Here is a 21,839-nt window from a genome sequence, read left to right as displayed (position 1 = left end):
AACAGATTACCAGCTCCACTATTAGTGGGCCGCTGTGTCAGGTAGCTGTCATCAGCGGTCAGGCGGCTGCTCTGTCATTTTGTGGTCATGTGACCTGCAGGTACGTCTGTCCCTGAAGGGATCCCGGGATGTGCAACAACAAGCTGTGTTTACATCAGCTAAATTTGTACTCCTGGATAAAAATATTTGGATGACCTGCCTCTTGTGGCTCAAAGTTGTCTCACATTTACCAGCCGCAGCTAAAGAAGGGATCCAGGTGCAAGATGGGAAATCTCTTATTCATCTATTCTTTATGCTTCTCCTCTTTTTTTGTGCTCTGTTGCAATGAAGGTGTTAAAGAACAGCTCAGTCGTATTTCAACAAAATCTGATAAAATCCAAATACCCGAGGCATGGCTCTTGAGGTATCAAGGTCACAACACCTGATACAGAAAGATGACCAACCATCTGAGTGACCAAAGAAACAATGGTCGTAATCACCGTTTTGGGAGCACAACAGGGCTGTGGTCGGTTTAGTTTTTGTGGATATAAGGCCAATGAGTTTTATATGTGCCTGACAACTCCACCACAGAAAAATAAACATCAAGGGTCACAGTCTGGCCGGCTGTGGCAACCTGTGGCCGCTGTTCCTGAAATGACAGCCCTCGCTTTCAGGGAATGAGACTGCAAACATCTGACAGCTGTTTCCGATCAATAAGGCATTGCAGCTGAGTGGACAGCGAAGCAACGTGAGGCTTCAGGCAGGTGTGTTTGTCAAGTTTAAAAGGTGCTTGACGGATTTGGCCTAAATGGCCTAAATGTCATTAGGATGAGTCTAGCTAGCTCAGCAGAGCCACAAATTCACCTTTATAGACTGAATGTCAGGTGTGCTGTGGCATCTAGCCCACCCGACATCTGCAGTAACCCAGAGTTTGTGATGTGTGATCTGCATATTTGCTAACTGAAGACGTCCAGATTAGACCCAAGTGTGTCTGCTGTGTGGGGCAGGTTGACATCTGTGGTCCTAATTGAGAGAAAAGTGACAGTCATACCTAGACCTCACTTTCCCCGGGCACATTCTCCAGCTCTTTTAGGACGGTCCAAGCCGGCTGAGAGACATAATCGCTCCTTCATGACCCGGGTCTATTGAAGGGTCTCCTACCAGTAAAAAAAAAATGCCTAAAACACCTCACCTAGGAGGAATCCAGGAGGCATCCTGGACATACATCACCTGAACCACCTCAGTAGGCTCCAAACAAGGCTGACTTTGATAAAAGCCTAGTGAGATGAACATAGATAGACAGCCATGTTTAAGTGAATGGACTTTGGCTTATTTTGAAACTGACTGGTTTTGGTGCACATTAAAATAATGTTAATTAGATAATGCTTCAAGGTAAGTGCCAAAACAAATGCCAGGGGTTTCAGGCTGGCTACCTTTGGAGGTTGAAGAAAGTCTTAAACTTAAGTGGTTTGCTCTTGTAAAAAAAAAAGAAAACAAATAGAAAAAGTTAAAAAAAAAAATTCGACCATGCACAAATTAATATCTGTATTTTTTGATACAGATGAATGATTCAGTTGAATGGCTATATCACCGCCCACCAGCAGGAGGCAGTAGAGTTCAAACTGTGTGAACATTCAGCACCCGGAAAAGCTTCATTCTGGTTAGACGCATGAGCTTACTCTGTATGAACCAGGTTTGGTTTTATTAATAAAAACTCTGGACAGTTTTTTCTACGTTTCTTCGCACCATCATGTCTTCAAAAAGCTGCAGCAGTGACGAGCAGTTTGAAGGACAGGCCGCAGTAAAAGAAGAACTGAACAAGAAGGTAGCGTTAGCCCAAACATGCTAATACGGCTAATGTGGCTGTTACAGACCACCGGATGTCTCCCAAATACATAGACTTTTGGTTATTTTCGTTATATATAATTATTCTGCCGCTTCTGTTAGCTTTATGTGTCTTAACAGATTCAGATAGTGTAGTTTTTATCGGTGAAACTTTCCGTGTTACAGATTAAAGAGCAGAAGGTTCTTGTGGACGAGCTCTGCAATCTGAAGAAAAACAGGGTAAGTGGAAGAAGTGGAAAGTCTCAAAATTTATTAGATCACATCATTATTTGTGCAGTTATGATGGGAAACACGCAAATCACATGGGTTACTATGTTGTTAGGCTGGTGCAGTCATGTGTTTTGAAAGTATAAATGTGGATTAATGCAGATTGTTTCCCCCGCAGAAAGTCTACATCCAGCAGAGGAACAGTAACATCTTCTTTGTGGGAGAGAGAAGTCAGACACTCACTTCGTGCAAAAGTAAGATGATGGAAATGTCTCTGGTTGAGAGGTGAAAACTTGGAAGTAAAGATGAACAAAAATTCTAAAAAAAAAAAAAAAAATTGACTGAGAGTTTATTATTATTGAAAAATGTGATACATTATGTGTCAAACAGGGTAGAAGCAAAAAACAGATTTATCCTGCTTTGTTTATTTTTTAACATCCATCCATCCAATCGTTTTCTGCTGCTATCCAGGATAGTGGGAGACTGGGGGCAGTAATCTAAGCAGAGAAGGCCAGACCTCCCTTCCCTAAACACCTCCACCTGCTAATTTGGAGGAAGACCAATGTGTTTCCAGGCCAGCTGAGAGATGTGATATCTCCAGTCTGTCCTGTATCTATCCCAGGGCCTCCTCTTTTAGTACATGCCCAGAACATCTCGTCCAGTCCAGAGTTCTTCTGAACAAAACTCCATTAGATTTTCAAGAATATGTCAATCAAACTTCAGGTGTCGTTATCAAGACAAGCTAAAGATTGAAAAGTCACCGGCATCACTGTGGGATTGTTTCTGAGCTGCATTGTTTATTTTAAGTTTATGCATGAGAAAATGCTCAATAAAGGACTTTTTTCAGACGTAGGTTTGAGAAATATTTGCAGTGAGGTAAAAACAAACACTGGAAATGTTGGAAAGTTTTGTTATTCTTGGTTGTCTCAGTGCTTGGCTGTTTTTGTGTGTTCTGTCTTTGCTGGCTTTTCCTGTATTTGCTCATTTTGAATTTGATGCCAGTAAAGTTGGGAACAGGGTCCCCCCCTTTTTTTTTTTTTTTGTTAAATAATTAAACAGTCAGCAGCGTGTTTTATGCCATAATAGGCCTACAGTGAAGGCACAATGTTATGGCATCATGTAACTAGTGCATTGTTCTGTTTCCAGAGGAGCTTGATTATATGAAAAAGGAACTTCAGGATATCTGAGGCCACAGCAACGCCGCGATGTGTGGGATCTTCTGTGCGCTGAGTCTGGCGTCCGCTCACTCTCAGTGGAATCAAAGAGTTTATGAACATTTAAAAAGGAGAGGGCCCAATTTGAGCCAGGACCTCGCCATCACAGGCTCAGATCTCAGCTATTGCTGTTTATTCTCTGCTCACGTTCTTCACATGAGAGGTCTCCTCACTGCTCAGCCGCTTCAAGACGCCGCCGGAAACATCCTGCTGTGGAATGGAGAGATTTTCAGTGGCCTGCCAGTGACGCCAGAGGAGAATGACACCACGGTTTTAGCTCAGCGGCTATCATCCTGCAATGCCCCTTCAGAGATTCTCACTGTCCTGTCTGCTATTCGTGGACCATGGGGGTTTGTTTACTACCAGAAGGCAGGAGACTACCTGTGGTTTGGCCGAGATTTCTTTGGTAGGCGGAGCTTATTATGGACATTTGACGCAGAGGCCGGCGAACTGACTCTAACTTCTGTGGCTGCTCACACTTCTGGTCCCAAACAGTGCGTGTGGCAGGAAGTCCCGGCAGCTGGTGTGTTCAGGGTTAACCTCAAGGCGGCAGCAGAAGCTGGCTGTGTGGCATTTGAGGTTTATCCTTGGGCTCATGCAGAAAGTGATGTCAGTAATGACACCATACCTCAGGTGTTGGAGTCCATCCCGAGAGGTTGCAGTGCTGTGATGAACCAGTCAGGTCTTGAACTCTCTTCACCTGTTCCACCTATGAATGTGTCTCTTCCAGAAACATTAAATGATACAGAAATTCACTCAAACTCATGTCTGTCTGTGGAGGATCTGGAGAAGCTGCTGGGCAGTGAGGAGAAAACTGATGAGGTGAATCATCTCATCGACGTTCTCAGCGAGGCAGTGAGGAGACGCGTTCAGTCTCTACCTTTCAGGGCTCTAAACCTCTCTCCTCCTGCTATTGACTGTGCTCGTGTTGCCATACTTTTCTCAGGAGGCATTGATTCAATGATCCTGGCTGCTTTAGCTGACCGTCACGTACCTGCACATGAGCCTGTAGACCTGTTGAATGTGGCCTTTAAACTACAGGAGCCCAAAAAGCAGAACGAGTCCTCGAGAAAGCCCAAAAATAAGCCCATAGATTTAAAAGCTGATCGGGGAAATTCCCAAGTGTTGAGCCCCTTTGACGTTCCTGACAGAATCACTGGAAGAGCTGGGCTCAGGGAACTACAAGAACTGAACCCTGAGAGGAAGTGGAACTTTGTGGAGATTAACGTAACGCAGGAGGAGCTGCAGGAAAAGCGCCTGGTGCACGTCTGTCACCTGGTGCATCCGCTGGACACGGTGCTGGACGACAGCATCGGCTGTGCTGTTTGGTTCGCTGCAAGAGGAGTGGGATTCATCGCGGAGGGAAACCACCAGAGGCCATTCACGTCGTCGGCAAAGGTGACAAAGAGCGGAGTTTCTTTTGTAGGAAGGAGGGTGTGAGAGCTCAGTATAACTTTTTTTTAATTTGATGAAACTGTTGTTTGAGGAGGATTCTCAGGAATAAAAGAGTTTGGGTCATAAATGGTGTTAAAGGCCAGTTTAAGATAGATTAGGATTATTGTGAGCTAGAAAAATACAGAGCTGGTGGAAAGCAGAATTATTCCACATTTAACTTTAAAAACTTGTTATCAGAGACGTTTCTGATTTGTGCAGGTCATTTTGACCGGAATCGGAGCAGATGAGCAGCTGGCTGGTTACTCCAGGCACCGAGTCCGGTTTAAGACCTCTGGACACGAAGGCTTGATCCAGGAGCTGGCCATGGAGCTGGGCCGGATCTCCTCCAGGAATTTGGGCAGAGACGACAGAGTGATCGGGGACCATGGAAAGGAAGCTCGGTAGGTCTGCAAGTGAAGCTTGTTTTGTCTGTGTGGTGGGTAAGATGTTTATTTTAATGAATCTGGGGTCTTTATAACATCCCATGTGTATCCTTGATGTCTAACAGATAGGTGGTTTTCCTTCCTGATGTTTAAAAAAAGAAAAAAAAAAGCACAGCTTTTACTAATTTTTATCATGTTTTTAAAAACATTTTACTGCCACCTGCTGTCAGTAAGCGGAACCACTCAGGGAAAAACTGAAATGAAAACAACTTAAAATAATATTTTTGTTCATGTCTGGTTAAAATTTAAGCAGCATGCCGTTTCTGTTTGAAGGATGTGCCGTCCGTTTCTGTGAATTTTCTACAGGCAGAGATTTTAAACTGAGGTGTCTGTACACTGATAATGAAGCTAAATAGCACACTTTCATAGCTTTAATATAAGGTTGTAAACTGGAATGGGTTTTGAAATTCTGGCCGATACGCAAATTATATTTAAAAAAAAAAAAAAAAAAGATTTATTATGATAAAGTCTCAGCTTTTTTTTCCTCTAAGTTTGAGCTCTTTAAATACCCGAAGTGGAATAAATGTCCTCTTATTTGCAGATCAGCTGGTATAAGTTTTATTTGTCAATAAGTGCAAAGAGCACAACAAATTGGATTTTTTAGTGTAAATAAACATTTTTGCCAAATTATGATTCATTTTTTCATTTAATCACATAATTGAACTGAGAGGCATGAACAGTTAATACAGCTCGCCTCCACAGCACTGTGTAAGGTGGCTTAAAAAAAAATCACAGTGGGTGTTTTATCTCTTGTTATTCTTAAAAAATTCATGTCACGTATGAAATCATGACTGGTGTACTGGTTGAAACTGCAGCTCAGTGTAGAATTTATTTTGAGCACCGCAGATTAAAGGCGCTCTCCTCTGTGGACTCTGCAGGTTTCCGTACTTGGACGAAGACGTGGTGAGCTACTTGAATTCGCTTCCCGTGTGGCAGAAAGCCGATCTGTCGCTTCCTCGAGGAGTCGGCGAGAAACTCCTCCTGAGGATGACGGCAAGGCGACTGGGCCTCGGTCAATCGGCCGTCCTGCCCAAGAGAGCCATGCAGTTTGGCTCCCGCATCGCAAAGATGGAGAACAGCCGCGAGAAGGCCTCGGACAAATGCACAAGACTCCACATTGTTTAGATTAATAAAATAACATTTATAGAAAAGATTGATCATAAACTTAAAGGTGTATTTACAGTCACACACGATAATTTTCTTCTTGGATCAGTTTAAAAAAAAAATAAACGTCCTTTTACACCATGTACGACTCAACGTCCTGAAGTTTTTCTTTGAAGTACAGATCACATTCAACATATGATGGCAAGTTTCCAACATCAAAACGCCCAGAAATTTCCTGAATGTAAACAGGTTTCCTGAAAAAAAAGAATACAACAGTCTGCCATCATCTAAGCTTGAGTGTCATTTAAGTATATGAAAAATACAAGAACAGATTCAAAATGAAACCCTGATTCCTTCTGAAACACACAAAAAGCGGAAATTATTTATTTGGAGTAAAACTCAGATTTCTCCCAGCTGAAATTACCTCGGGATGAGCCAAGACACAAAGTTTCCGGGAGCGTCTTTCTCTGTGATTGGAGCATCCTGTGGAAATATTAAGCTTCTCGTTAATAATAAAAACATAACTTAATTGTGGAGTGTCGGCTTATTTCGTTTACCTTCTTTTCCTCAAGGAAAGTGTCCAACAGACGAAGACTTCTTTTTGAAAACACGTAGAAACAAGGGCACTGAAAACCAAAAATAGTCAGCTCTGTGTTCTGAGTCCGGGTAGTAAAGTTCCATCTTTCATTTACAGTCTTTAACCCTAAGATCCCTGAGTGTATATTTTACCACATTCTGACCATTTGTGTTGAACTTACTGCTCTCCTGGACTTTGTCTCTGAGGGAAGAGGCTTCTCCTTCATACAGAGGACACGAAGATCAGTGTCTGCCTCCAGGATTCCATATTTCTGGGTTTCTGAACACACAAACATAAAATACAGAACTAACTGGGAAGAAGACGCAAAGCCACGGCTGATGTTGGACACGTGAACAGCTTTATTAACCTCACCCTCGTCTCTGCACTGATACGACAGCACAAGGCAGCTGTCTTCACACTTCGACTGGACATCAGAGAACCTCTCTTTAACTTTCCTGAGGCTGAAATCTTCTTTGAAGAGGGTGTCACTGTTCAGGATGGACAGGGAGAGAGCTACATCTCAGAGCTGTTTACACACTCAAAACTACAGTTTACCATGAGCTAAGGAGCACAAACTTACCCTCCGATAACTATGACATGATCTTCTATGTTAAAGTGCTTCACAGCGAGCTGCAGGCAGGCCACGGCGCCCAGTCGTTCCTGGTGAAGGACAAATCAGTCCAGGTAATCAACCAGATCTGAGAAGAAAATCCCTGCCTGACATCGGAATCAACAGCTTACTTAATGTACAAGAGCTTCAGCATATTTAATGAAACTATGCAAAGGTTTACCTTCATGCTCTGACAATTTTCAGAATTACAGGCCCTCGAAGTGCACAGAAGTGGGTTGAAAATAATTTTTTATATAATTATAAGTACAGGAGATATCCACAAGAAGTTTTCAGGACTAAAAACTCATTTTTACATCCACTCCAAATGTCACACTCTAAAGGCACGGGGTGTAAAATCAATCTGGTCACAGTTGTTATCAGAGCTTAAATGCATTTTGGATAGATTGTGGTCTGTTGAAAACCTGGGCAGTTATTTGTAACGCGTTACTGTAGTCCAATTACTTTTTTCGAGTAATGAGTAAAGTATCAGAATCAGAATCAGAATACTTTATTGATCCCTGGGGGAAATTATTTTTTGTTACAGTGCTCCATTTTAAACCAACATTAAGACAAGACAGACAATACGCTAACTAAGAATAGTACAATATATACATATATATACATACATACATACATACATACATAAGTCACTTATAAATAAATATTTGGAAAAGAAACATGTGTAGTTGTAGCAGCAAACAGTGTGTTAAGTGGATGCGTTGTACAGGGAGATGGCCACAGGCAGGAATGATTTCCTGTGTCGTTCAGTGGTGCTTTTCGGTAATCTCAGTCTCTCACTGAACGTGCTCCTGTGACTGACCAACATGTCATGGAGTGGGTGGGAGGTGTTATCCAACATTGTCTTTATCTTGGACAGCATCCGCCTCTCCGACACCACCTTGAGGGAGTCCAGCTCCATCCCCACAACATTGCTGGCCTTACGGATTAGTTTATTAAGTCTGTTGGCATCTGCGACCCTCAGCCTGCTCCCCCAGCATGCAACAGCATAGAGGATCGCACTGGCCACAACAGACTCATAGAAAATCCTCAGCATTTTCTGGCAGATGTTGAAGGACCTCAGTCGCCTCAAAAAATAGAGACGACTCTGGCCCTTCCTGTAAAGTGCTGTGGTGTTTTTAGCCCAGTCCAGTTTATTGTCAATGTGTACTCCAAGGTATTTATAGTCCTCCACAATGTCAACACTGACCCCCTGGATTGAAACAGGGGTCAAGTGTTTCCTGGTCTTCCTGAAGTCCACGATCAGTTCCTTGGTCTTTGCCACGTTGAGCTGCAGATGATTCTGCTCACACCACGTGACAAAGGAGTCGACCACAGCCCGGTACTCTGTCTCATCATCCCTGCTGATGCATCCAACCACCGCAGAGTCATCAGAAAACTTCTGAAGATGGCAGGTCTCTGTGCAGTGGCTGAAGTCTGTGGTGTAGAGGGTGAAGAGGAAGGGGGAGAGGACAGTCCCCTGTGGTGCCCCTGTGTTGCTGATCACCTTGTCAGACACACACTGTGGGAGACGTACATATTGTGGTCTTCCTGTCAGGTAATCAACAATCCAGGACACCAGAGAAGCATCCACCTGCATCGCTGCTAACTTATCACCCAGGAGGGTCGGCCTGATGGTGTTAAAAGCACTGGAAAAGTCAAAAAACATGACCCTCACAGTGCTCGCCGGCTGGTCCAGATGGGTGTAGACACGATTGAGCAGGTAGATGATGGCGTCCTCTGTTCCGAGACGAGGCTGATAAGCGAACTGAAGGGGATCCAGATGTGGTCTTACTATGGGTCGCAGCTGGTCCAGGATGAGCCTTTCCAGGGTCTTCATGATGTGGGAGGTCAGTGCCACGGGCCTGTAATCCTGGGGGCCACTGGGACGAGGCGTCTTTGGTACAGGGACGAGGCATGATGTCTTCCACATCACCGGGACCCTCTGCAGACTCAGACTCAGCATAAACAGTTTGTGAAAGACTCCACACAGCTGGGGGGCACAGGTCTTGAGGACAAGGGGACTCACTCCGTCTGGTCCAGCAGACTTGCCTGAGTGAAGTCTCCTCATTTGCATCTCAACCTGGTATTGAGTGAAGGTGATGGGTGGGGGAGGGGTGTCAGGAATCTCACAGGAGGCAACATGTGAAGAGAGAGGCTGGCACAGTGGTGTGGCTCTGGATTCCAGGCTGACTGCAGGTGAGGTTGTGGGGGTGGGAGCAGACACTGTGGTGTCGAATCTATTGAAAAACAGATTCAACTCGTCGGCTCTATTCTCACCTCCCTCAGCTCCCCTGCTGTTGGTTGGCCTGAATCCAGTGATGGTCTTCATGCCCCTCCACACCTCTCTCATGCTGTTCTGCTGGAGTTTCCACTCCAGCTTCCTCCTGTAATTTTCCTTAGCCTCTCTGATCTTGTCCTTTAGTAACACCTGGATCTTCCTCACCTCCTCTTTGTTGCCCCCTCTGAAAGCCCTCTTCTTGTTGTTGAGGAGGGCTTTGATGTCCTTAGTCACCCACGGCTTGTTATTTGGGTAACAATGAACAGTCTGAGCTGGAACAATGGAGTCGGTGCAGAAAGTTATGTAGCCTGTGATACACTCAGTAAGCCCATTGATGTCCTCGGCGTGAGGCTCACAGAGTGTTTCCCAGTCGGTCACCTCGAAACAGCCCTGTAGTTCCGCTATTGCCCCCTCTGACCACCTCCTGACAGTCCTGGTGGTCACAGGTTCCCTCCTCACAATTGGCACATAGCGGGGGGTGAGGTGAATCAGGTTATGATCTGACCTACCAAGTGAGGGGAGGGAGGAGGAGCTGTATGCATCCTTGACGTTAGCATACAGTAAGTCTAAAGTTTTCTCTCCCCTGGTGGGACAGTCCACATATTGTTTGAATGTTGGTAGTGTATTGTCCAGTGATACATGGTTGAAGTCACCCGAGATCACAATAAAGGCACTCGGGTGCTGAGTCTGTAGCCGAGCTATGGCAGAGTGGATAGTGTCACATGCAGCTGTGGGGTTAGCAGAGGGGGGAACATAGACAGCCACCAAGATGACGTGAGAGAATTCCCTGGGTAAATAATACGGCCTGAGTCCAACAGCACACAGTTCAGTGTCCGGGCAACAAATCCTTTCTTTGATTGTTATGTTGGCAGGGTTACACCACCGGTTGTTAACTAAAACAGCAAGCCCACCTCCTTTACGCTTACCGCTAGCGATGCTGTCCCTGTCCGCCCGAACAGTGTGGAAGCCTTCCACGGAAGCATTCTCATCGGGAATGACCTGGTGCAGCCATGATTCGGTGAAACACATCAGGCTACACTCTCGGTATTCCCTGACTCCGTACCAGTGCTGAGAGCTCGTCGATTTTAATTGCCAACGATCGCACATTTCCCATCACGATAGACGGCAGACACGGTTTAAACCTCCTCCTCGCTTCGAGCCTCCGCTGTCTCACCGTCACCTTTTTTCTTCTCTTCTGTCCTTGACCTCTGCATCCCCGATGTGTTTTCCTCCAAATTTCAGCTGGTACTTCTGCGGGCCTGGCCAGCGAGCCGGCCGGCATCAGGGCGATCAGCTGATCTCTGGAGTAAACAGTCCGTGCGTGTAGGAGATGTGCCGCGGTCCCGTTCCATGATAAAAGTAACAGTTCCACGGCCACCAGAAGAACAAAAACTCTCTCAATCCACATGATTGAGTAAGAGATAGAAAACGGAGGAAAATACAAGTCAGAAAAAAAAAAAGAATACGTAAGAAAAAAGAGCTAAACTAAGAGAAAAGCAGGAGCGACTGTAAAAGGCTGCACGCTGGTTGGCGCATGCGCACAAAGTAAGGGATTCCTATTGCAAAAAAAGGTAATTAGATTACTGTTACTTTCCCGTAAGCACGCTGCGTTACTGCATTACTAAAACCATGATTTTTTTTGCGAGAGTGTCTCACGACAGTGACGTAAGCGAGTGTGACGTTCATGGCAACAGCTGTGTGCAGGAGAGAGTATGAGCGTGCAGTGTTTAAAGCGTGGAAGTACTGACCTTACTTTCAGTTTGATTCCGTAAAAAGTGAGAAAAACATTATCGTTCGCTGCTCACTGCGTGGGAAGAAAACTTCTTTTTACAGCGAAAAAACCCCCATACGTCCGAGCAAGCACCAAATACGCTGCCGCTGGAATGTGAAATTTACAGAGAAACTGCCAAATTCTTGCACTGACTGCTGCAGCACACCTGCACCAGGGCAAACCTCCGCCTGCCCCACTCCTGCTATACAGGTGAAAATAGAGCAACAGGGCCGCTGAGTCTTTGATTTTATTTATTTTCTGCTGCGTTTTACGTGCATCTATTTGAAAGAGTGAGTGTAAACAAAAAACTATTTTATTTTATATGCTGGAATATGCAGAAAAGGTTTAAATGTTAAACAAATTTCTTCCAGTCAGAGAATGTTGCATAGCATTTAATGCTTGCTTGATGCATAAAGTTAAAAGATTAAAACTAATAAAACAAGTTTTAAAAAGAGACTTTTTCATTTGATTACATTTTATATGATGGATTATGCAGAAAAAGTAGAATTGGGCTGAAAGATCTATCGCTTTATTACGTATTTAGGGGATAAATCATGTTTTAAAAAGTAACTAATTACTTTTGAAAATAAGTAATCAGTAAAGTAGCAGGATTACTTTTTTCAAGTAACTTGACCAACACTGCTCAGTGCTGCGGGGCATGTGTAAAAAAATCTTTAGATTACAGGTCAGAGGACGGTATGGAAGCGGAGTGTAAAGGATTACATCATTGCTTGTCGTCTGGTCGCTGAGGATCTGGACATTTGTGAAATTTGTTGCCCATTCTTCAAACGCCCTGAGGTACAGAGTGTTGGTCTGTGGAGATCAGCAGAGGATAAGAGTGGGTCACAGACCTGCACGTTACTGATCATTATCATAATCATTACATCAGAAGAGAAGGTACTCACTACGTGATTGTTGTCACATAGTCAACTATAAATAGATCAACAATCAACAATAACAGAACAACAATGAATCAATGTTATTTCAATGTCAATGTCAGGTTTCATCAGTATTTTAATGTTGTTTCAACATTGATATTTCATTGACATTTCAATCCTGACGATTCTGATGGATCAGATGAAAAATCAACATCAGTTCAATGTCTCCTTGCTGTCTGGGCTGTGCCTAACACTTTATCTCTATCTATTTAACTAACATGTAAAGTGAATCAGGGAACTATCTTTGATGTGTTTGTCCACCAGTGTTGGGAAGGTTACTTTTAAAATGTATTCCACTACAGATTACAGAATACATGCCCCACCTAAATGCACATTACTGTGCATTTAGGTGACCATGATGAGAGAGACAGAGAGAGTCTGGCTCAGATGCTGGCAGTTCTCGCTGCAGTCTACCGGTAGCATCTCCTTTCAGGCCAGGATAGACGAATGTCACCGAGCAGTGACTAAGTTTGAGGTAAAAGACTTGCACCCATTTGCCACAGCAGATGCCCCCGATTTACGGTAAGTGAGCGTGTTTAATTGTAGGCAGGGACATTACTGGATATTCTTGTGTAATTGCTACAGAATAATTTATGTTATACTTTGTTATTGCTACAGAAGAATATTTATTTTATTATTTTACATTTACAATTATTTTTCCTGGGGACCCTGTGACACCCCATTAAAGAGCCATAGGCTGGATCTCTTAAGATCTCACTGTTGGGTTTGTAAGGCCATGTTACTCCTAAATTTCTATCTTGTTCAAAGAGAAGCTATAAAACAAAGTTCTAAGCTAATCGACCTTAGTGTTCTCCTTTTTTTAAAAAAAGAATCGATAAGAGAATCGATAAAGAATCGAATCGTTAAACAGAATCGAAAATGGAATCTAAATGGTGAAAATCTTATCAATACCCATCCCTACTCATATTTTGTATTTTAAATACGTAATGGCGGTACATGTATTCCGTTACTCCCCAACACTGTTGTCCACACATATTCAAACCTGGTTTATCATTTTAACAGTTACGCAGAGTCGGATCAGATTCCTGTGAAATGGAGTCAGTTATTGGACCTAGTTACTGGTTATTTACCACGACATAGATGGTGTCCACGGAGCTGGACACTGTCAGCGCGTGGATCCAGTGTGAGCTCAAAGGGCACCGACCGACGGGCAGCAGCGGCTTGGCTACGTGCGCCAGGTGGGCGAACCTTCCGGTGGTGTCCGCCAACACATCTCTCTGGAGCCTGGTTCCGTACCCGGCGGCGAGAATCACGGCTTTCATTTGAACTCTGTAATCCGAAGGGCTCCCGGCGAGCTGTCAGGTGCTTTACGGGGAAACTCAACGGCACATTAGCGGGTATAAACCGAGAGAGCAAAGTTTGATAACCCGTCCATAGATCAACTTCTGGATATTCTCGCGAGGTTAGCGTCCAACTAATGGCAGGACGCTAGTTTTTTTTTTAAAGAACTTTATTTATAATCAACAGTATAACATACAAGGCACCATCATTAATCCGAATATGTAATATCCTCGGTTGAGCGTTACAACGACAAAAGAGGAAGAAAACAAAACAAAACAAAACAAAAACAAAAAAACAATAAACACAAAGCCAAAAAGAGTTAGAACAAAAAGAGAGAACAGTCATTGAAGGATTTAAAACCAAAGGAAAAAATTTATATGAACAAAAAAGGGCAATCATGATCATTAAATAGGGAGGTTTCTTTTTTAACATAGATTAAACTTGTTAAATAATACAATAAGTTTATGAGCTTTCTTGTTATTCACAAGTTTCAGCGATTTAGCCCAGAGTTTAAAGTCATTCAGCCATCTGTTTATACGTGGTTTAGCTTTAAAATATCTGCATTTGTGAATAAATTTTTTTCCCAGTAACAAAAACGTCCTAATCAACAAGTCAAAATCTGCATTCTCAGCAAGTATTCCAAATTTTATTACTGTCATCATCAAATGTGGTAACTGAATTCTCCTGAACTGTAGCCAGCTCCACATGTCAATCCAGAAGGGGTGCACTGATTCACAGTAGAAAAACAAGTGATCCAGACTTTCAATATCACTGTCACAAAATGTGAAGGCGTTCACATCTAAGTTAAATTTCCGTTTTAAGAATTCATTGGTTGGATAAACCTCATTTATGATTTTAAAGTTAACCTCTTACTTTAGGGGAAAGAGGAAGTGAGATATACTTTCTTCTTATTGCCTTAACCTCCATGGTGGATCCGTACTGTCCCCTCAAACACTGAGACCATCGCTTCCAGTTGCTACTTTCTAAATTAAAAGTAATTCTCCGAGGAATTTCACTGTAAATAAAGATTTGTAGGATTTTAGCTGTTAAACAACAAAGCCGCAAATAATGGAACCATTTCAATTAAAAAACTCAAAAAGTGCTTGCAGTCGTATTGAAGACATATTGCAGTCGTATTATTGAGCTATAGATTGACAGTCAAATTCCATAGATAGTCTAATCACACATAAAGGGCACTGCCAGGGGCAGGAGTTTGGTGTAAAATTGTTTATTTGTGAAATATTGCCAACAAGTGCTGTCTAGCTCAGAGATTTATTCAGAACAGAAACCTTTTTTCTTTACACAAATGTGCCAGCAAATGTACAGAATATCACTGTATTACTAAACTGCTGCACATACCAGTGTGCACATCTGGAAGTAGTCCCATTAGAAACACAACAAACAAGAGTATGTATGTAATGTGGGATGTAACTGTAGGATCCAGTGATAGCAGGATATTTGCAGCCAGTACCATCTTATTTTAATTTACCAGTAATCTGTGGTGATAATTATGGCAAAATGTATTTGTAGTTACTGCAGCAATAGACACATTTTATTATTAGTTTGTCTGTTGTTTCATATAAAAGGAATGCATTTTAATGCATATTTATTTACTTTCTAAAAAGTAAACGTCAGTTAATTTCGCTGTTAACAGAAATGCAGGAGTGTTACTGTTTTCCTTTTTTCAACTGCAAAATCTCCTACCTAAACATTTCTTTATCAAGCTGTTTCAAGGAAAACATCAGCCTATGTATCATTATTGGATTTTCAAATATTCACAAAAGTCTTGGAAATCATACAGTCTGGGTTCCTATAAAGAAGATGTGGAAAAATAAATGACCCAAGAGCAAAAATATCTTCTTCCATCATGTTGTTTACTTTTCAGTCTTAGCACCACATGTGACAGAATACAAATTCAAGTCCGTTTGTGTCTCCTGTGAATTCTTCACTGCGGGGCCAGCGGGATGCCCCGGGCGTCGGTCACTTGGCCCTCCTGCAGGTTTTTGACCAGCTGAGCCAGCCAGCGTTTGGTGGTGGTGTCATCCTTCAGCACCTGGGCGAAGGTGCTGTCCTTCAGCTGGTCGGGTAGACACTGACGGAGTGCCTCTCTGGCTCTGAGGAAGGAACAACACAAAACCTCCTTTTAATATCACTTCAAATGAAATTGAACTTCAAACTTGATGAAAACACTCAATGAAAGTGCAGATATATTTTTCCAAATAATTAATGTCAGGTTAGAAAGAAGAGTAAGGCAAAAACAAAAAATCATCAGAATAAACAAAAATATAATATTCCTAAACGATGAACAGCTTCAACATGTAGTGCATTTTTCTGTCTATGTAGTTATTCCCAAGTGTTTCAAGTAAAGCTGCAGCTATTACATCTAATACAACCTGTTACCATGAACTGTTTTTACACACATAAACATCTCATGGTGTAAAAACTACCAGTGTATTTTTGCAATAGCTTCTCCTAGTGGCAAGCTGATTGAAGTCTTCAAACAGCGAAGCCAGTGTTATACAGCAGCGGTCCCCAACCCCCTGGCCTCGGACCGGTATCGGTCCGTGAGTCATTTGGTACCGGGCCGCGAGAGTTGAGGCTCAGGTGTGAAATGTATAGTTTTCAGGGTTTTTATCGGTTTTCAGCGTTATTTTGTTATCGTTTTTATCGTTTACTCGGTTTTCCTTGGTCTTTTCACGTGTGTTATGAATAAATTTTCTTTTTTTTCGGTACCGGTACTAGTTTTATTTTGTTGTATTTATCCGCGACATCTTAAAGGCCGGTCTGTGAAAATATTGTCGGGCATAAACCGGTCCGTGGCGCAAGGTTGCAAGCACACAATAAACTGCAACAGAGTAAAGATGCTGTACCTGAGATTATCTGAAAGGCGAAGGTAGCAGCGGACGACGTGCTTCAGCAGCCGAGCTGATGGTTCTTTGGAGAGCTGCAGCACCATTTTACCCTGAAGATGCAAACATGATGGAGACAACAGCTACAGTTACATCCAGCAAACAAAGATCCCGACCCACACGCCACAAATCAACAAATTATTATTTAAAGAAAGCACTCAAACTACATTTGAGTTAAAGGTCAGTGTGAAAGCCTCAGGAAACTCTTGTTAATGTCTCGATTTATTTGACTTTTTTCCCTCCTAATGATTTCACCAGGTTGCCCACACCTCACAGTTTGAGAACCACCGAACTGGATCAATATTTTTATTCTGACTGAAGATTAAAGTTCAGCTGTGAACACGTGACAGGATTTTACAGCGTGCTGTTTACACATCAAAGGTAATGAATGTGACATGGGGGCATTTTCTTCTGTCCTTGGTACATTTGATCAGCCCCCTGTATATGGATTACATAAATCAAATCAGTGGAGTGCAGTAAATATTGTTACTATGCTGCTCTCAACTTCTCAAGGGTTTATTTTTTTAAATTTATTTTATAGGCTCAATCATGTGACATGAACCATGCTGCACGCCACTGCAGCCTGGGCTAATTTGTGATGTCCGTGCCCAGTTGGGTTTTTAAAACACCAAAAAGAAACATAAACAAGAGACTCTAGGGTTCGAACTGCAGTGCAACAAACTGATTCCTTTTGAAAAATCAAGTTTAGTTTTAATATGAAGTTTACGTTCTGAAGTATTTCATTTGCTGATAATGACTGAAAATTAATTGTTAAATTTTTTTTAACTGTGGACCATTTCTGCTTGGACATAATTGACAGCGAAGTAAAGATATGACTTGATGCAGATTTTCTTCTGGTCAGTTTGTAAAAAGCTTTGAACAGACAACTGGTTTTTAAATATCAGTCTGTGCCTGTTTATTCCGAACGGTTAACAAAAGTTTTTAATTCTGTCTGGACTTTTCAACAAATTACAAACAGAAATCAGTGAGACTAAACCATCTTCTTGTAATCGATGATGTGTCACAGAAAGTCTATCTGATCATGTCCATGCATATCTTTACAGCAAACACTTACAAGGATCATTGCCACATGGGAGAAACGCTCATAAGTCTGGCATATGTAAGCCAGCCCTGTGTCATCAAGCAGTATCTTCTGCAGTATGAAGGTAGCAACCTGAAAAAACAAACATGCGTATAAAGATTTCTCACTAGTAGGTGTCAATATTATGCTGCGGGCTATCTGTAAAGGTTCAGACTATTTTAAAAACAGAATAGCTCCGTACCGTCTTAGAGAGCTCACTTCCTGATTCCATAATGCGGAGACAAAGCGGGATGATTTCAGTTGTGAGAAGAAAGTTAATCACTTCTTGTTCATCTGTTTTGACCAAGGCACCTACATTAAGTACAAACAGACATCTTAATACCTGTACACACACACTTTGAATGATAAAAACTCTTTTCATAATACAATGAGAGGAGAGCATACCTATGACTCCAAGGCTGGTGAGGCGCAGGTACTCGAATGGGCGCGTTTTGCTCACAGTGTGCAAAAAGGGATAAAGGAAAAGGGGAATGTGGGCTGCAAGGAAAGCCGACCTGGCAAGATATTAAAAATTAAAAGAAAAATACTTTTAAATCAGTGTAACCACACTCATATCAAACACATATACCGGACCATAAGGCGCACTGTCGATTAACGGGTCTGTTTTCATACATAAGGCACACCAGATTATACGGTGCATCAAGCGAAACAAAACAGTCAGATAAGTCAAACTTTACTCAACTCATTCTTCTTGTTTCCTCCACTTCCGTACCATTGATCCATTAATGTTTAATTCTCTCACAGCTGCTCTTTCACATGTTGTTGCAGTATATTAGTGACTAACCTCATATTGTGGATGGATTATCTCAGTTGTTCTTCTGACTGAAGTTTGGTCTGTTTACAGCATCCTGCCACACGATTGCATTTGTTCTTAACCCTCATGTTAACTTTTATTGAGTGGAAAAAAGTTAGCGTTCATCCTCCAGCTTCACTGGTGGTGGCCAGGGATAGCTCAGTAGGTAGAGTGGTGGCCCCATGATCGGAAAGTCGGGGGTTCAACTCCACTGAACGGCTACCCTGAGGTACCCCTGAGCAAGGTACCGTCCATACACACTGCTCCCCGGGCGCTGCATTGGTGGCTGCCCACTGCTTCACTGGGTGAATGGGAACTATTTCCCTATGGGGACTAACACATACACACACACTGTGTTTTTGTTACGCTAACATAGCTGTGTCGCTAACGATCACAGCAGTGATGTTCGTTGGTTTACTGAAGTTGGACAAGCTGGTATTTAGTGATGTGCACAGCTCGAAGCCGACCGGGAAGTTAAGGCACGATGTGCCTTTTCCCCCCCGGTTGTAGTGGGCCTCGACCTCCTGTTAGCTTCGAGATGGTGGGTAACAGACGTCTCTGAAAACGTCGGAGCACTTTTGCAAATATGTGATGTCTTGATAAACCGAGCAGATATTTGATGTTTACACAGCTACATTCACGCCTGAAAATATCTTAAAAGTTTATTTTGTGACCCAGAAAAAGTAATATTAAAACCAACTAGCTGGCGCCATTGTTAGAAACGAATTGGCTGGGCCACGCTATGAATTCTGGGATAGGTTGGGTAACGAAGGATACACTGACTCGGCCTTCAAATGTGACCTGCGAAGCATACCAGTGCAAGATCTCCGTTTGTGAGATCTTGCAAACCGTTTGTGGGATCTCACAAAACTTCATCTTAATTTTTTTTTCTCCCATGTCCCTTGCAGGGCTCGGTATGGAAGTGATAGCAGAGCTGTATGTTTTAATTCTTTAAGAAATCTCTCAGTCAGAACATCCTATATCATGTTTAGATGGAAACTAGCGAGCTAACTTCCTGCTAACATCTAACTCTGTTAAATTTAATAAATTCTGTTTTCATGGATGCCTCGATGTTAAACTTAATTGTTACACCTGGTAAAGCAGCAACACTGATTATTTTTATTAAAGATGAAAGAATTTAGAAAGTTTTTAACTCTCAGTGTTCGTTTGAATTTGGGACCTGAAGGGGACGGCGTTTTGGACCCAGATACTCAGTCTGTGAGGCTCCTGACTACGGTAGCTGTAATGCTCTGACAATCCATCAAGCGGTGCGGCTTCGTAACTTACTAAAGTCGTACTAAAACATTTTGACAGATTTTTGAGTGCCGTGTACCACATAAAATCGGTTCAGTAAGCACAACCAGAATTCATACATTAGGTGCACCAGATTATAAGGTGCACTGCTGATATTTGAGAAAATTAAAGCATTTTAAGTGCACCTTATAGTGCAGAAAATTAGGTACTTTCATTTAAGGCTTAAAAGCCTTGTTTGTATCAGTGAAAAGAAAAGATGAGGTAAAACAAAAAAAGAAGCATGGTTGTAGTTTAGTTTCCTGAAATTCCTGATTGAAACAGAACAAATGAAGGCAAAGTGGATAAAACTCAATCTGCTCTGTAGTAAAGGTTTTTCTTTAGTATTACACAATTAAAGCTTCCAATTGTCCCCTTACCGTGTCTCTGGGTGTGAGGCAACACATTGCAGGAGTGCCAAGGCGTTGCACACTCTGTTAGACTGATGTGCTGTGAGTGTCGGTGGGTTAATGGATGGATAGATGTTCACTATTTCCTACAAAGAGAAAGGAATGCATCAATGGTGCACAGCAAATGACACTGGGCAAACAGAACTATAGAGATGATGGATTACTCCGTCATCTCTGTGGTATTAACTCACAGGTATTAACTCAACAAGTGGTATAAACTCTAATGGTAGGTAGAGATTAAAAAAACGCTTACAACCATTTCAAGACCTAGTGCCCTGGAAGTCTTATAATTCAGGTCAAGTTTTAAAATATACTAAGAGCTCTTAACAACAAGTACCAATGCAACATATTATATAAATAAAAATAATATAGCAAAACAATTCAGAGTAATGAAGAAGCTCACTTCATGCGAGTGGTCTGTAAGGCCTAGCTGCCATGCAAACATGGCATGACTTGTAGTCCCTGATGGTTGTGCTGAATCTTTGTCAAGCCTATGGCATAGCTTATGTAAGTAGCCATGTTGTCAACATCATTTATGTGTTTGTGCATTATGTGTTAATTAGTGTGTCTTCTGGTGTTTTATATGTGGAGCCAGCCTACAGGAACAAATAAAATGCTGGTACTTTATTACCTCTATATCTTTCTCCAGTAATTTGTTGACATTTGTGAATCCTTATATTGAGGAGATGATGTTATTCTGTCACTGAGAAATTCAAAAACTAAGATGAAATTAACAGTGGGAAATCTATAGCACTGGGTAGGCCAATCACAGTACGTGCTCTGGATGCTGTGTGTATTAAATTTCTAGAAGGGTGCATGTCCAGTTATGCCATAGGGTTAAAGATTCAGGTTTGTGGTTCCGATGTAGATTTGAAGCATAAAAAAAATAATAAAAAATCCTGATTTCCAACTGGTAGAGAGGCAACAGATCTTACCTGCAGGAGAGCAGCGATAGTGCCACAGGAATGCCAAAGCATCGGTGCCAGGTCTGGCACAGATTCGCGTTTCTTGCTGAGCTCCAGCAGGGCATTCTCTCTGGTCTCTGGGCTGGACAACTCATTGATCCACTGGTAGATCTTTTCCCGGTCTACCTGAGCCAGGGCTGTGACATTAGATACAGCCTGCAAAAGGCAAAATGAGTTTAAAAAGCATGTCGTCTTGGGTCTGTGTTTGAGAATGGGTGGTCGATGTTTAATGTAAATCAAACAAAAGGATGAGGAAGCTCCATGTTAAGACGGTTCGAGACTTCAAAGCAAAGTAAGGTGAAATTACACTCACCGCTCCCGTTGCAAGCATTCTCCGAAGCTCTTTGTGGCGTCTTTATGTCGTTATAAACAACTAAATTTGATTAAGTGTGGTGAACGTGGTTGCAATGCAAGTAAGTTGGCGTAACTAGCACAAAGCTAGCCCGAGCTGGCTGCTAAATGTCCTGGCCTATGAAGACAAGTACCCGTGTACATTAACATAACTTCAAATTCGCCGAAATAAGGGGAAAGGGAACACTAGCAGTCTAATTTGTGCGCTTTAAACCACACTAATTAGCTCAAAACTAAACGTAATTCATACTAAAACTAAAGCGAGGCTTAGCTTGGCAGACCCGTGGACAGCCTTGATACAAATAACTGAAATATCG

The 21,839-nt window shown here is 42.4% G+C and overlaps 3 protein-coding genes across 5 annotated transcripts; 1 reads left to right on the top strand and 2 right to left on the bottom strand.

The window, feature by feature from the left end:
* The first annotated feature begins 2,207 nt into the window (after positions 1–2,207).
* On the top strand, positions 2,208–6,335 carry asnsd1 (asparagine synthetase domain containing 1). Its single transcript, XM_080903375.1, has 4 exons — positions 2,208–2,285; positions 3,178–4,643; positions 4,899–5,080; positions 6,001–6,335. The coding sequence occupies exons 2-4, from the start codon at positions 3,237–3,239 to the stop codon at positions 6,245–6,247; spliced, it is 1,836 nt and encodes a 611-aa protein (XP_080759501.1). The 5' UTR covers positions 2,208–2,285; positions 3,178–3,236; the 3' UTR covers positions 6,248–6,335.
* Positions 6,336–6,349: 14 nt separating this feature from the next.
* Positions 6,350–13,823, bottom strand: LOC308410205 (glucose-1-phosphate adenylyltransferase). 2 transcript variants are annotated; one of them, XM_080903376.1, is made up of 8 exons: positions 13,492–13,823; positions 12,186–12,275; positions 7,384–7,463; positions 7,176–7,291; positions 6,985–7,082; positions 6,784–6,852; positions 6,651–6,709; positions 6,350–6,480 (listed from the first exon to the last, which is right to left on the bottom strand). In XM_080903376.1, exons 1-8 carry the CDS (start codon positions 13,681–13,683, stop codon positions 6,360–6,362), a joined length of 825 nt encoding a protein of 274 aa, XP_080759502.1. In that variant the 5' UTR covers positions 13,684–13,823; the 3' UTR covers positions 6,350–6,359. The 2 variants fall into 2 exon arrangements, with proteins under 2 accessions (XP_080759502.1, XP_080759503.1); XM_080903377.1 differs by lacking the exon at positions 12,186–12,275.
* Positions 13,824–15,557: 1,734 nt separating this feature from the next.
* cnot9 (CCR4-NOT transcription complex subunit 9) lies at positions 15,558–21,823 on the bottom strand. 2 transcript variants are annotated; one of them, XM_080902646.1, is made up of 8 exons: positions 21,485–21,820; positions 21,142–21,327; positions 20,177–20,292; positions 18,098–18,207; positions 17,895–18,004; positions 17,687–17,785; positions 16,573–16,664; positions 15,558–15,816 (listed from the first exon to the last, which is right to left on the bottom strand). In XM_080902646.1, the coding sequence occupies exons 1-8, from the start codon at positions 21,500–21,502 to the stop codon at positions 15,648–15,650; spliced, it is 900 nt and encodes a 299-aa protein (XP_080758772.1). In that variant the 5' UTR covers positions 21,503–21,820; the 3' UTR covers positions 15,558–15,647. The 2 variants fall into 2 exon arrangements, with proteins under 2 accessions (XP_080758772.1, XP_080758771.1); XM_080902645.1 differs by having other exon boundaries at positions 17,895–18,207; positions 21,485–21,823.
* Between the last annotated feature and the right edge of the window lie 16 nt (positions 21,824–21,839).

The sequence above is a fragment of the Rhamphochromis sp. 'chilingali' genome (genome assembly GCF_963969265.1).
Source record: "Rhamphochromis sp. 'chilingali' genome assembly, chromosome: 14".
In the NCBI taxonomy this organism is placed as follows: Eukaryota; Metazoa; Chordata; class Actinopteri; order Cichliformes; family Cichlidae; genus Rhamphochromis; species Rhamphochromis sp. 'chilingali'.
The sequence above is the reverse complement of the archived record's forward strand: the minus strand, read 5'-3'. Positions and strand labels throughout refer to the sequence as shown.

Coding starts and splice junctions, on each gene's coding strand:
- LOC308410205 (XM_080903376.1), bottom strand. CDS start 13,683: ATGAAAGCCGTGATTCTCGCCGCCGGGTACGGAACCAGGCTCCAGAGA. Junction 6,710..6,783: donor CTTTCCTTGAGGAAAAGAAG/GTAAACGAAATA, acceptor ATATTTCCACAG/GATGCTCCAATCACAGAGAA. Junction 6,481..6,650: donor GTGTCTTGGCTCATCCCGAG/GTAATTTCAGCT, acceptor CTTTTTTTTCAG/GAAACCTGTTTACATTCAGG.
- asnsd1 (XM_080903375.1), top strand. CDS start 3,237: ATGTGTGGGATCTTCTGTGCGCTGAGTCTGGCGTCCGCTCACTCTCAG. Junction 4,644..4,898: donor CATTCACGTCGTCGGCAAAG/GTGACAAAGAGC, acceptor TGATTTGTGCAG/GTCATTTTGACCGGAATCGG. Junction 5,081..6,000: donor GACCATGGAAAGGAAGCTCG/GTAGGTCTGCAA, acceptor TGGACTCTGCAG/GTTTCCGTACTTGGACGAAG.
- cnot9 (XM_080902645.1), bottom strand. Junction 20,293..21,141: donor CTATCGCTGCTCTCCTGCAG/GTAAGATCTGTT, acceptor TTCTCTTTGTAG/GAAATAGTGAACATCTATCC. Junction 17,786..17,894: donor GAAGTGAGCTCTCTAAGACG/GTACGGAGCTAT, acceptor TTGTTTTTTCAG/GTTGCTACCTTCATACTGCA.